General features: G+C 49.5%; 1 protein-coding gene across 1 annotated transcript; it reads right to left on the minus strand.

Moving 5' to 3' along the window:
* Positions 1-3,516: 3,516 nt before the first annotated feature.
* On the minus strand, positions 3,517-12,248 carry UBXN10 (UBX domain protein 10). Its single transcript, XM_020973214.2, has 2 exons — positions 12,159-12,248; positions 3,517-6,452 (listed from the first exon to the last, which is right to left on the minus strand). The coding sequence occupies exon 2, from the start codon at positions 6,435-6,437 to the stop codon at positions 5,604-5,606; it is 834 nt and encodes a 277-aa protein (XP_020828873.1). The 5' UTR covers positions 6,438-6,452; positions 12,159-12,248; the 3' UTR covers positions 3,517-5,603.
* Between the last annotated feature and the right edge of the window lie 2,760 nt (positions 12,249-15,008).

Consider the following 15,008-nt stretch of genomic DNA (forward strand, 5'->3'; position numbering starts at 1 on the left):
AAAAATGTGTATATATGTGTGTGCATGTGTGTGCGTGTGTGTGTGTGTGTATTGTCATTTGCCAAAAATAACCTTGGTTTTAGACCCTGTTCACTTTTCATACAAATCAAGGTACTTGGTGCCCTCACCAAAGGGAAATGTTCCTTTCTGAGTCCCTAGAGGGCTTTTAACACAGCCGCAAAGAACAACATGTTTACGGTGAACTAGAAAGGGGACCAGATTTGGAAGCAGAGGAGCTGGGTTCTAATGGCAATTCTGTTGTATCACCTTGGCTAAGGTGTTCCTTCTTTCTGGGACTCGATTTCCCCCTCTGTAAAATGAAAGTGGTTGTATTTGATAATCCCTAAGATCTAGATGAGGATCTAAGGTGCTTGGCAGGAGGAGGGAAGAGGACTGGAACATTTATTAAGTACCTACTATGTGCCAGGCACTGTGCTAGGCACTTTACAAATGTCTCATTTAATTCTTATGACCCTAGGAGGTAGGTGCTATTAGTATCCCCATTTTATAGATGTGGAAACAGAGGCTGAGAGAAATGCAGTGGCTTGCCTGCCTAGGGTCACTCAACTAGTGTCTGAGATAGATTCGAATTCAAGTCTTCCTGACTCCAGGCTCAGCATCTTACACATTGGGCTATCTAACTGCCATGGTTCAGAATCCCATCATCTCCCCAGTTAGTAAAAAAAAAACAAAAAACAAAAACTGAACTATATACAATCAGGTGAAAAATAGTGATGTCTAAATTAACCAGAAAATAAAGCACCTGATCACTTTTGCTGGTTTTTTTCCCTTCCCTCCACCAAAAAACAAAAACACAAAAAACAAAAAACAACCCAAAAGGTTCTTCTGCTATGCCTAGCTGATTTCCAAAGCTGCCTTCAGCCAATGAAATAAACTCTTCTCAGAAATTCTGTGGCAAGAGTGGGAACTGATTGGGCTTTGGAGCAGGGGACAGTCAAGGAAATATGGTTTAATTGGGATCATCCTATGTAGAGATAAAACTACTGGGTTTGAGCAGATACTCACTAGTCACGTGACCATGGGCAAATCACTTCAACTCTGAGCCTCAGCTTGATGATGTGCACAATGAGGATAACAGTCCTTGAGCCACCTAGGCCTTAGGTCTGGCGTAGGGATGATGTTTTGTCAATATAGGGCACTCTAAAAATGGGAGTTATTATTGTCTACTAGACCCTCAAAGTCGTATGTTGTGGGGGTATGCAGACTCTAAGAGCATAGAAAGATGTGTCCCCATCTCTTACAACATAGGAATTCCTTTAGAAAACATGCAAATTGAGGTCTTTGCCATGTTAGGCACCATTTTGTTGGGAGATAGAAAAATGTACCTGGTGGATTAGAGGAAATGTTGCCTCCCCCACCCCCTTTATCTCAATTTGTATGAAGCTGCTGAAATGGAATCTTTGTATGCTAGGGTATCTGTCTCCAGTGTCTAGAAACCCTGTTAGAGATGGCAGACAAGCAGACAACTGGGCTGAATGGCCCAGTCTGATTTCCAGGACAGAGTAGTGAATGCCCATTCCTGGTCTCATGGCACTGCTGCTCTTGGGCTTTGAACTGGAATAGAATCAAAGCACGCTGGGTGAATTTGGGTTCAACAGCCTGGCTTCAGATGTGCCCCTTTTCCCTCCAAGGGCCAACTATCACAGCTCCTGCCTGTGTCCAAAGGGAGAGCTCCAGACCAGGGGGAGTACAGAGGGGATTGGGTGTTATTGGCTGAGTCCCCACAAGCTTTGAATTGGGAAGGGTTGGGTGGGACAAGGAATGTGCCAAAATTACCCACCATCTGCTCACGAGAATTTTTTGGATCCCAAGTGATGAGTCACTTCTGTGCCCTGCTGTTCCTTCTGCTGCTGGTACTCGGCTGCTTCCTGTTAACACTTCATCCGAGTGTGAATGGGTATGACAGGCCACTGAGTCATGTGCTGTCTTTTATCACACCTAATATGTGGTCTTCACCGACACATCCCTAGAGGGTGACTTCCCCTTTCCTCAGCGGTACGGTGGGGAGAGAGGACGATCCCGGGAAGGGCAGGCTGCCATACTGGCTCGCCAAAGGGTTCACATTTAGCTGGCTGACTTTCATCAAGTCCTCCAGTAGCCTCCATTTAGTCAGCAAGGGAGACTGGCCTCACTTGCACTGCTGACTTCACAGCCTAGTTGTGAGGATGGGGTGAAAATGTGGGCAAAACATTCTGTAAATCCTCAGATGCTCTATGCTAGCTATGGCTCATTCTCTTGTCTTTTATATACAAAGGTGAAGCTCCTGGTCCCTGCCATCAGCACAGCACATTATTATTTTTCCAGTCGTGTTATCAATGCAGACCCATCCACACATTCTTGCCCGCTTCTCAAGTGACCTCTGTACATGCTGTAGCATGGTGAGGGAGGAGTGTAGTAAAGGCCAGAAAGAACACCGGACTGGGAGGCCAGAGGGAGGAAGGCCTAATTCCATACCTGTCTCCCAGGAAAGAACTGGAAACCCCCTCGGAGGGTAAATGGCACAAAAGGCACCCTCAGACAAGGGGAGGAGCTCAACCTGGCCTCCCGTGGGGCAGTTTTCCTAGTCTAAATACTTGTACTAAGTACCAAGCTCTATTATTTCTACCCAGCTGAAAGATGCTTGCTCTGGCACCTGAGTTTAAATTCTGGCTCTGATACTTACTAGCTATGTAACCTTATAAAAGTGTTTCCCCTTCTCTGCAAAACGGGAACGGTCCTTCCCCTACCTCAGGCTCAAAAAGATGCTGTGAAGAAGGTTGCTTTGTAAACTAGAGAGTGTTGTAGACACTAGTCCATCTAGCAGCGGCAACACACAGCCAAGTTTCCTGGTCCACCGGGCACACAGTAAGTGCCTCATAAATGCTTGCTGCCCCGCTGTCTACTCCCTGCTGTGGTTCTGATCTTGTTACCACCATGCTCTGGGAAGGTTATGGAATCAGTGGGCCAAGGACGGGGGTGGGGGGAGGGGGTCGTCTATTCCATACAACTAGTAAAATCCTACCTGCTGAGTCTGATATGGCCTGCCCTGGCCGACCTTGGATTGAGAACCATATAGAACCTTAGAGATCGGCTAATACAGCCCCCCTCATTTTATGGGAGAAGGGCAAAGTGACTTCACTAAGGTCACATAGCTAATAAGCAGAAGAAAACAGCGTCTCAAACCAGTCCTCTGACTCCACAGTCAGTGTGAGTACTTAGAATTATGAGGGAAGATTCAGCAGAAACTTTTTAATCCCCAAAAGCCTGTTCCATCTGCTTTGAAAAGCACATCCTAGAGCCCAGAGTGGGGGTGGGGGGAGGAGAGGGGTCCTATCAATAGGCTGGCATCCAGCACATCTGCAAATAAGGGACTGTAACCAGACAGGGCCCGGCCTGAGCCAAACCCAACTCAGAGCAGCTGGGGGCACAGGAGCTCCCGGTGCCTGACAGTGTGTGGCACATCGCCTCAGACTAACTCACAACATGTTCTCCATTCCCTCCAGTTGGCACAGGAAATTTGATTGTGACTAACATCACCTTTTATTTAAAAATTTTTTTAAAAGTTGATTGAAATGGTTCCAATATAACTTCACATACACATCTCCAGCATGCCTGGGGAAGGGCTGCCTGAATTCTATCTCTTGTACCTCTTTCATCAGCCCAGAATGATGTTGCCAAGCGGTCTTGGTGACACACGACAGGCTGGTGCTGTGGAAGAGTCTCCATTTTCCCTCAAGTTTGCTGGAGCTTTCTTGCCTGGAGGAAGCACCGAGTCTCAGGTGGGTGGGACTTTGTTCTTACCACTGAGTAGGTGTGATGGGAGCCTGATAGGTGGCTGTTCTCCAGCAGAAGGATGCGTCTGATCCCTTGGTGAGCCAAGCAAGGCCTGGTCTCTAGAAGCTAGAGCCAGGGGCTGCCAGCATTACTTAGGTCATGCCCCCCCAGGGAGATATTAGAAGAGAAGGCCCAAGTGTGTAGGCCTGGACAAGGTCCATTAGGCTCAAGCCCACATTTCCATCTGATAGGCTAAGAACTGTCCCTCACATTAAGTAAGCCGGAACCGTCCTGTGAAACCATCGGAAATAGCTTGTTCTGGTACAGACTGCTAACCCTGCAGTATGGCTTTCAGAAGAAAAGTCCGAGCTTCACTTGGAGTGCGTGGGTGTGGCTAAGGAGAAGAAAAGTCATCTTCCACACCAAACAGCTTTGCTCATTGTAAGCCTCTATCACTTTGCTGGGAGTAAAATTTTCAACTCCATCCCTTATCTGTGTGCAAAATACAATACGTGCTGAGGTAGCAGCATCCTTGGGCTACTAGGCCTTCTTGTGGCTGGACCCCTGCCTCTTCAACAGAGTCACATGCTGGTGAGTACTGAGGCTAACTGGGAAGGGAGGGAGAGTGGGAGAAACTCCTCCCTTTCCTTGCTTCAGCCAATCAAGTGGCTCTCTGTGTGGGAACATGGCAGCTGGGCCCTCTGCAGCTCTTCTCCCAACACTCCCTCCCAATGGAGGTTTGGCCATAAGCAGGATCCAAATAACTGGTGAGGTTTTAAGGGAAGTCACAATACAAAAGGGCTTTGGCGAACTGTCTATATTCATAGCTTTGTCTGGGTAGTTATGAAAAACAAGACACCCTCCTCCAGTCTCAAATCCTGCTACTGAGTTGAGAGAGTGAATGCCCTTCTGCCCACCCAGAAGCCTAGATACCAGTTTTTAGCACATGCACAATGGCTTAACATCCCCTTTCTTGGGGAAAGGAGAGAACTGAACAGAGCTGTTCCAAGAGGCATCCTGCTTAAATGGAAATACTGGTCTGGTGGGACCATAAAGGCTGTGAGTGAGTCCTGCCTAGTGGGTTAGAGGCTATGACCATGAGGGGGTAGCCAGTTCAATCCCATTCCTTTGGAGTTAGGTACTGGGGAAAAGCAATTGGAATGAAGAGGAGGCACTGTGCATCACGGCAAACGAACCTGCTAGCTTCTAAAATGAGCCCTGCCTCCAAAGAGCAGCTGCCAAAGAAGGGGTCCAAACCCAGGCATTCTCAACGAAAAACTAGCTTGCCTTGGGTCTCAGGAGCCATGTTTAAGAGTGTGTGAGTGCTTGGGATGCTAAGTCAAAGGAGAAGAGCGAGTCTTCTCTCTGACCCTCTACCATAGCAAGTAGGATCCCCCTAGGTAATTCCTGCACCTCAGCCTCCTAGGCCTAGACCCAAATCCCCTGGAAAGGAAGAATTCCCACAGCCAAAGCCAGAAAGGCAAGACAGACTTCAAACTGGTGCAATCCACTACAGAGACAGACCAGCACTCCCAAGAGACCTGCCCCTGGAGATGGGGACAGGGGAGGACAGGAGAAAACGAGATCGGGGGGCTGCTGTTTCACAAACAGCTCACCTCTGAGATGGAGGGAAGATTTTGAAAGAATTGGAAAGATGTCTTACAACACACTCAATTTATATACACATCTTACTACTTCAAAAGGAGGCTCTCTGGAGACAAGTGCTGAGAACCACAGTCCATTCCAGGCCCATTTACTTCCTGGGACCTCCTTGGCCTACAAGTCCTCAGTGCTCAGAGGAACAAGAGCCCAGCAAACAGTGCAGGGCCTCAGGGCTGGTCCTCCTGCTCTTCCTGTAAGATGCCCAGCACAGACTTGTGGGGGATCCTGCACTCTTCCAGGGACTTACTGAGGTCAGAGAAGCTCCTCCTGGGAACCTCCATGGTTTCGATGCTACAGTGGTGATACGTTGTCTGGTTCTTTTGCTCGGCCACTGCAACGACAGTCTGGAGGTTGTCGGTTGGCCTGAAATGACGGATGAACCTTTGCCCTGCAGGAGACCGCACGGCCAGGAGCAGCCTGGGCTCTCCGTCTGATGGCTCCTCCAGGTTCCGGGCCCCCGACAAGTTGTGCTCTTTGCTTCTACTGCACGGCTTGCCCTCCAGAGGAGGGGCAGGGACTGGCAAACACCCCTCCCTCGACTTCCTGCAGTGGGCCTCGAGCTCCTGCAAGCTGCCCAGCTTGAGAGTGCCAGCCTGTTTGGCCACCGTGTCCACAGCCCCCTCTTCTGAGCTCTTTCGGTTAATGGAAGGGAGCACCCGGTACTTGTTGAGAGAGGAGGAGGGCCCTATGGGGACCTGTTGCAGCAGCTCGGGGATGTCATCGGGAGCTCCCTGATTGGGACGTTTGGGAGCAGAGCCCACCGGCTTCCGGCTGCCGGGCACTTCACAGGGAACTGCAGGCACTGGGGAAGGCGGCTTGCGATACGAGGAGGCCTCTGAACTCTGAGAGTAGTTCAGATTTGTTCGTGTGCGTCCCTTGGCAGACTTGGGCCTGGTGACGTGCATGCTGCCAGGGCTTGGCTGCCAAAGGAAAGCTGCTTCTGGGTCCAGAGCAGGGCTGCATTCAGACGGGGCTATGTTCAGAGACGCTTCCATGGCCATCGCTTCTCAAAGCGCCTGTGAAGCAGGACAAATGAGAAACAAGTCACGGGTCAGGCTTCCCAGTGTCCTGCGGGGCAGGTCCTCTGACTGAATCCAGACTTTATAGAACAAGTCCAGCACCTCAGAGCCCAGTCCAATACCCCCAATTTATAGAAGAACTGGAGATCCATGAGGGAAAGGGGCTTGTCAAGATCACCCAGGAAGGAAGTGGCCGACATCAGCTTCAAATGTGGACGCCTGTCCCCACAGCCTGAGGCCTTTCCACTCAGCCACAGCACTGGATTTGAGTCACATGACCCAGGCTGACCCAGGTGCAAGGCCCAGCTCTTGGCCTCAGGCTCCTTCTCTGTAAAATGAGGGGGCTGGTTCTAAAGGGTCTCTCAGATCCTCTCCCAGCTCTAGAGTATTATGCGATTGCGGTCAAGCCCCCAGGCATGGCTTCTCCTCATGGGCCCTGCTGCCTGAGCTGCTGAGGTTCTGGGCCTGGAGGGCTGGTCTTTCTGACTTAGGGGAGAGCTACGGTGTTGCCCAAACTGGCTTTAGAGCACTCCCAACCGCGGGGCTTTTCCAAATGGAGGACACCGCCATTTTAACACCTGTTAGGTTATCGGCTAAGGAAGCAGGGCTCACTTCCTGTCCGTGGCTGGGGACAATGAGGACAGCCTGAGTGCTCAGCTTTCTTTTCCCTCAGTAAATCCATAGAATACATGCAGTGGCCCGCCACCGGAGCTCAGACTCTGTTCAGTGGTTAGCACCAAGCTCCAGGTGATGCCGCTGTCCGTTCCTCCTTCTTTCAGCCCCCTCCCTCAATCTCTCCTCTCACATTCCTCACTCTACACCGATCCCCAAATCCAACCACACTCTACTTGTGCGTTTTTCCTTCCCCCTTCCTCCCTCTTCACCTTGTCCAGGTGGTTTTAACATCTCTGTGCCCCCATTTCCTCTGCATGTCCCAACTATCACCTGGCCCATGGTGCCTCACTCTGAGGAGTTCAAGAGGGCTTTCTAGGCAGGATGAATAGCCCTCTTTTACCTGAAAGAGATATTGGCCAGTAGACCAGGAGTGACTCTAGGGAATTTAAAGTCTGGCTCTCAGAGGGCTGGGGTCACTAACTAGTTTGCTATCACTGTGGGAAACCTAGACAGCCCATGGATTTCCCAGGATCCTCAGAGCTTTTCCTGCCTTCCGGTGTTTCCTACTCCCCCCACCTCCAGAAGCCTAAGAGTGGCTGAAACACTTTCCTTGCCTCAGTCTCCCTCCCTCACTTTCCTTGTGAGCCCTGCCTCCTGCCCCCACCATCACCACCAATAATAACTGACCTGTTTTAAGGTAAAATCTCAAATTCATACTCCAGGCAGCTAGGTGGCAAAGTGCACAGAGTTAAAGTGCACAAAATGCCCAGTTAAAGTCAGAAGAGTGGGTCTGGAGTCAGTAGCTGTGTGATTCTCGGCAAGTCACTTAACCTCTGTTGCCTCAGTTTCCTCATCTGTAAAATGGGGATAATAATCATAACACCTACCAGGGTGCTGAAGCCTGTGTGTCAGTAACATGCACTGAGCTCAAATCCAAAGGCTATGCTACATGTGCCCCTAAAAGAGCTCTCACACAATGGACGATGGGCCTGTCTCTATCCACTTTAGATTCACAAGGAGCTTTCCATACAGAAGGCAATGGAAAGAACCACGCCTTGTTTGGGGGGAAGGTCTGCTAACAGGAAGCAAACGCCAGCTCTTATAACACTTCTCTATGTGTAATCTGGGGCAGGTCACTTAACTCTGAGCCTCAGTTTCCTCATCTCTGAGATGAATAATACCAGGAAGTTGTGAACCTCAATACACGAGTGGTTATTATTACAACCTCATTGGATCGTCATGACTCTTGTAAGCAGGATGGGGTATTATGATGCCTATTTTACAAGATGAGGAAAGTGAGGCGTGGATCTCTGAAATGACTCAGTTCTAACTAAGCTCGCAAAGCTGGCAAATGCCCAAGCTGGGACTTGAACCCCATCTCCTAACTACTAATCCAGAGGCTTCTTGTTCATTTCCGAATTCTGGACAAGGCCACTTCCTGATACAAAGCTTCCCTCTGGATTTACTGCTATCTGCTCAGATTTATTACCACTTTCTCGTTTCCAGCCTTCCACACACCATCCGGCTGCAGGGGGCCAGGGAGCCAGCAGCACCATTGGCAACTCCTGCTCTGGACCTCTCATGTTCATGAACTTGACTTTTCACACAGTCAGCCACAAGTGGTTTTGGGGGTTAGGGTTTTGTTTGTTTGTTTGGGGGTTTTTTGCCTATCACTTTTGGTTTGCCAAAGTACTCCCATCTGAGTTTCAGGGCTTCCCGCTGTCACTCAGCATGGCTTCGGAGGGTCAGCGCGCTGTGCAGCTGGGTTAAAGAGAAGCTCTATAACTGGGGAGGCTGACGGTTTTTTGGTTTTCTGTTGCAGCTATTAATTTGCTGCAGGTCCTGCCGAATGATCAGAGGCTCAGCTCAAAACTCCCACTCCTGCCACACTGAGGTTTCACTGTCAAGAAGTTTGGTAACTTAGAAACCTCTTCGTTAATAACTTTGACAAGGAAAAGTCATGCGTAACCAAATCTCTCCGCTGGAATATTTTTAACAGTGAGATCTGAATATATACGTGCCTGTACTTTCCACACCTTTTTGGTGTTCTGTAATTAGCTTTGTTCAGGGGGTGTCTTATTCAAGACACCCTGGTCATAAGATAACATGACAGAGATCCCCCTCAGAGCCAAAGCCCCATTATGACTAAGCCTGAAGCCCACTCACAGTTATTTAGAGACTAACACCTCCTTCAGGTAAAGCAGCTTCATCTAACCTTCTTTCATAATCTCCTACCGCCTCCTGCCTTCAGCGACCATCTGTTACTCGGAGGGAATACCAACTTTCCATGGCATACATCAGATTGGTAAGAGGTAGGAAACCAGGTGTTTCAGGATCCAAGCCAGGCATTTTTCATACTCATACCTTGTCGCTCCAGGCCTCTGCTGCTGTTGGGTTTCTTTTTTTTGTTTGGTTTGGGTTTTTTGTTTTGTTTTGTTTTTTTCCATTGCTTGGGAAAAGGAAGGCATCTACAGCCACTGTTTATTATTCCTGCCCAACTCATTTCACAACATCAAGGCCTGGCAGGCTTTCAACACCCGGCCATTCTACAAGATCTAGGCGTGGGCATCCACCAAGCTGCTACCGAATCGGCAAGTGGCCTGTTTACTTAAACACCATCGCTGTACAGCAGAGGCTCGCCAGCAATCGGCACACAAACACTGGTGCCTGTTTCCAAGGAGTTATTAAAAGGGCAGTTATGTACTTCTTGGGTTTAAAGAGAGCTCCCGGAACAGATGGAGGAGGGATAGATGGGATGGGCCTTTTTTAAATGCCTTTCAAGAAGCCCCTCTAGTTGAAGGGCCTTTTGATGTCCTCTGCTCCAACCCCCTCCTTTTACAGATATGTCAAGAGACAGGAGGTCACTTGCCTGGTCACAGCTGGGAAGTGACAAAGCTGAGACTCAAATGCAGGTCTTTTAACTCCCAATCCAGTGCTTTCTCCACGCCACCATGCTGCTCCCCAAATGAATACATTCCATTCACAATCCACTTCAGCCGGGGTCAAGGCAGTAAAACATAAGCATAGCCACACACTGTGTTGGGAGGGCCAGAGGAGGCATGGCTCTAAGTTGGACTCCTTAAACGCTCTGGATCAGCTCACAGGGAGATGGGCTGGGAGACTCACAGGGCGACTTTTGGACAGAACCAACAGAGAGAGGGCAGCTGGCCTGAGAACCCAAACACTGAAGTTCTCTTCCCAGTTTTATTTATGACCTGCTACTGCACTTTATGATGAGGATGCCTCGCCCTGTGGGAAGCTGCCCATTTTAAAAGGGATTTGGAGAAATCAGACCATTTCATAAAAAGAATCAAGGATGATAAAAAGGGTTTGGGAAAATTCTATCTGCAAAAGAGGAGGCTAAGGGGGCTGTTTGCTAACTCTGGAATACAAAAGGAAACCTCAGTCTGCTCTTTTTCACAGGAGTTGGCCCTGGAGAAAGGGGGCTTAAACAGCAGTAAGAGAGATGTAGGTCAGATAGAAGAGGGAACACAGATGCACAGAATATTGGAGTGGGAAGGGAGCTTAAAACATAAAAAGTTAGAGCTAGATAGGAACGGAGATAATTGCATTCAACCCCCTCACTTTCCAGAGGAAGAAACAGAAGCCCAAGGGACTAGTTAAGTCAGTTAGTGGAATAGCTAAGAATAAGAACCGAGGTCAACACCCAGCCCAGGGATCTTTCCCAAGCAACTAGGTGCTTCCTCTGTATTTGAGAATTATTCAACACATCAGTAATCCTGAACTTTGGGGTGGCCCTTTTACCATTCAAAAGCATCAGCTACAATGTGAAAAGGAACTGGGAATGGTAACATTGACTTGCTCTGAGGAGATGCTTGGAAATCCTGGCTGAACTCAGAAGACTCACAGGTCCCACCCAGCAGAAGCCCTGGATCCAAATCTGTCAGAGGACCAGAACCTAAACCCAAGCTGGGTTACTTAGTACTTGTGTGAGGTTGGGCAGCTCATGCCTCTCTCTAGGACTCAGTTTCCTCCTGTAAGATAAGGGGGGGTTGAAGTAGGTGCTTTCAGATTTGTCTAGAATTCATATGAGAAGCAGGGGAAGGACCTGGGGCATATTTAGCCTGGAAAAAAGAAGATTGAGAAGACATGGTAGCTGCCTTCAAGTATCTGAAGATCTGTGAGACGAGTCTGAAGGTGTAGAAAGGCAGGACAAACTTCCTAATGATGAGAGCTGTCCCAAAGGGTTGCCTCAAAAGATGGTGGGTTCCCCCTCTTTGGAAGGATTCAAGCAGAGGCTTTATTGGGGGGAGGGGATTCCTTCTTTGTTTGGGTTGGACTACACAGCTCCCAGGTCCCTTCCAATTCTCCAGTTTTGTGACTGGCAGGTGCCTGGCCCTTCAGAGGACAGATAGATGGGGCAGGGGTCTCTGAAGCACAGCACCTGCCCACCGCAAAGTCTGTCCCCTACCCCGTCTCTTTCCTGAACAAAGCCTCCTTTTACAAAGAAGGAAACTGAGGCCTGGAGAAAAACTTGAATCTGAAAGGAAGCTAAAGCAAAAGACAAAGCCTTGCAATAAAAGGGAGCTGAAATCCGCCACCAGCATGGAAATACATGGCTCAGAAGTTAATCTTGGGGAGGTGTGGGTCCAGACCTGTGATTTCATTAGTGTGGGGGAGTTCCTGCGTGGGGACTCCCTCCACCAATGCAGATCAACAGCTCACCTGTACCTTACAATATTTGAGAGTGGCCTGAGGTTCAGAGAGGTTATGTGATCTGCCCAGGGTGACACAGCAGGAGGGCTCCTGAGGCAGGACTTGAACCCAGGAAGACTCCGTTTTATCCCATTGTCCCTCTCACGGTCAACAGGGACAGAACTATGTGTGAATTTTAAAGCGCTTTAATCCGAGGCCGTCCACACCTAGGGCTGTGGGGATCTTTGCACGGCGGGGGATGGGTCTTGGGTGGGAGGCCTCAGTTTCCCCCTCTGGGAAATGGGCTCGCTAAGGCCTCCGAGGCGGAGCCGGAGTGGGGGGCGGGCCCCGGGTCGGGCGGGGAGGGGGGCAGGGGGACCCGGGTCCGAAGGTCCTGGGGACCCCGGGGGTGGGGGCTGCGACGGCGCTCACCTCGCCCCAGCTCCATCCGCCGTCTCCGGCACCAACGCAGAGCCGCGTGTAAACAGCGCCCGTCCCCACGGCAACCGCCGCGGGTCACGTGCTTCCGGCTAGGACCGGAAACAGCTCGGCCCCCGCCCTCCTCCTCCCCACCTTCCCCCTCCCACCTTCCCCCTCAAAGCCCTCGAGACCTGTGAGAACGGACCGCGCCGTGCGAGAGCGCCCCGTCCTGGCCCGCCCGGAAGCAGCCGTGCTCTTCCGCGCTCCAGCCCCACCCCAAGTCCTGACCATGGGCTTTCTCCTGGAAGAAGAGCCTGTGGTCCCAGGGGCTTCCACCGCCAGCCACCTTTGGTTCCATTTCTCCCTCCTCTCCTGGGAAATGTGTGTCTTTCCGGGTTTAGGACAGCGGGCTCTTCTCCAAGCCCTCAGTGACAGCAATAAACATAACATTTGCCCCGAGCCAGCCATGTTGCCATGGTCAGTGCTCTTGTCTGGGGTCAGAGGTTGACTTAAATTTGAATCCTGGCTCTCCCACTTACAGTCCAAATGACCTCCCTCTCCCCCTCAGCGTTCCCATGGACTCAATGATTTCTGAGATCCCTTCAAGCCCGAAATCTGAATCAAGATCTTACAGTCAAGGCATGGCAGGAACCAGCTGTGTGCTCCTGGCCTCCAGTGGCCTGTGGGCAGCCAGGCAGTCCAGTGGATAGAGCGCTGGACACAGAGTCAGGAAGACCTGAGTTCAGATCCAGCCTCAGATGTTAGCTGTGTGACACAGGGCAAGTCACTTTTACTTGTCTGCCTCAGTTTCCTCATCTGTAAAATGGGGGTCATAATAGCACCTATCTCCCGGGGTGGTGAGGATCAAATGAGATCTTCAGAGTCCTCAGAGGTGGAGTCAAAGGACCTATCCTATTACCTTTGTGACGCAGAACAAATGACTTAAGTTCTCCAAGTCTCAGTTTCCTCATCTGAAAAATGAAGGGAAGGGACTAGATGCTATCGGTGGTCCCTTCTAGTACTCAATCTACAATCCTAGGAAAGCAAGGGCAAACCTTAAAATACATTTAGGAGGCTGGGTTAGAATGTTCTCCTAAGGTCTCTTCTAGCACCAGAATTCTGTGGGAACAGTCTGTAAGGCCCAGGTTTCTGGGATACTCCTCTGGATGCAATGGAGAATATGACAGTCTATTTGGGGAGGCGATGCATGAAAAGTTAAGGAACAGCAAAAGAACTCAACAACGATAAGAAGACAGTAGAAGGAATATCGTGAGAAGTTGCAAAAGGCATGAGAGTAATTGCCAAAAGTGGTCTACGGAGGAGGGGGAAGATGGTTGGGGAGAAGAGAGATGAAGAGAGACAGGTAGGTCCAAGTTACCGGCTCCCCACTCAAGCTCCCTCTGTGCCTATGATGTCCTTTGGCTAGGGATGCCTGCAGACATTAGCCAGCAAAACAGAGCTTAGTGGAAGTTAGAAGAGAACCCAGTGATTCAGCCCACCCCCCTCATAGACCGCCCTCCTTGCATTCCTAGGATTGTAGATTGAGAACTGGAAGGGACCGGAGGGACCGTCTGGTCCAGCTCCTTTTTTTCAGATGAGGAAACTGAGACTTAGTTCAAATAACTTGTTCAACATCACAGAGCTAGTTCGAGTCAGACAGAATTTGAACCCAGGTCCTCTGATGCCACCTCCAGGGCTCTTCTCATGATCTTTTCTTCCTAGACCTTCCCTTCTTATCACCCAGGTTCCTAACTTCAGAACCATCAAGTCTTTCCTTTCCCTCACCTCTCATCTCTAGCCAGCTCCCCAGGCTTTATCAGTTCTACATCTACAATACATCCAGTGCCCATCCCTTTTCTGCAGTCACAGCCATCACCACGGTTCAGGTTCTCCTTGATTCTCAGCCATAGCATTTCAGTAGATTCCTAATTGGTCTCCCTGCCTCCATCCTCTTCTCTTCAAAGGGGACTTCAAAGGAAGGGATGAGAGATGGTGGCTGCAGGAGCCTTCTGAGGTGTATTGGCCAGTCCAGGAGACTCACTGCTTGGAAATCACAGACTTAGGATGTTAGAACCTCAAGGATGGAATATTAAAGGTTTCAAACCCTTTAATAATGCCCGAAGACTGGGCATTTGCAGGCTGGTTGTACCCTCACCCTTAACAACATGTTATGTTACCCTTTGTCTCTTTGTTCAGAGGGACACAGTCAGATGAACAAACCTTTGTGAAGGAAAACCAAGACTTTAATAGCAAGAATGGCAATAGGTTATTCATGTAAATGATAAACAAGGATGCAATTTGACCTTGACACTACTGTTAGAACATAAAGTCAGAACTGGGAGAGAACTTAGAACAGAGAATGTCAGAGTTGGGAGGGCCCTTAGAACAGAGAATGTCAGAGCTGAGAGGGCCCTTAGAACAAAGAATGGCAGAGCTGGGAGGGTTTTATAACAAAGAATGTCAGAATTGAGAGTCCTTAAAACACAGAACATTAGACCTGGAAGAAGACTTAGAACATAGAATGTCACAGCTGGGAGAGACCTTAAGAAATTATTTGATCCAACCCCCTCATTTTACAAAAGTGGAAACTGAGATACAGATTCCTGCTTGTTTAGTGTTCAGGAGGATCTTTCCATTCCATGCTCCATCTTCAAGACACATACGCACTCAGAGTATGGAGAAGTAAGAACAGAGAGGAGAGTCCATCTCCTCCTATGCAGCCAGGGCGGCTTATCAGGTGTGTTTTAAAGGAAGAATCCGTTTCCCTCTTTATCCTAACTCTCCTGTAGTGAGTATATTGGAGGATTCTTATCATCGAAGCCCTAGTTGACTCTCAGTAAATTCCATTGTCAGAGATTGCTC

The sequence above is a fragment of the Phascolarctos cinereus genome, unplaced genomic scaffold (genome assembly GCF_003287225.1).
Source record: "Phascolarctos cinereus isolate Bilbo 61053 unplaced genomic scaffold, phaCin_HiC Scaffold_726;HRSCAF=1367, whole genome shotgun sequence".
Classification (NCBI taxonomy): Eukaryota; Metazoa; Chordata; class Mammalia; order Diprotodontia; family Phascolarctidae; genus Phascolarctos; species Phascolarctos cinereus.

Excerpts from the sequence above, each read along its gene's own strand:
- UBXN10 (XM_020973214.2), bottom strand. The coding sequence starts at position 6,437 with ATGGCCATGGAAGCGTCTCTGAACATAGCCCCGTCTGAATGCAGCCCT.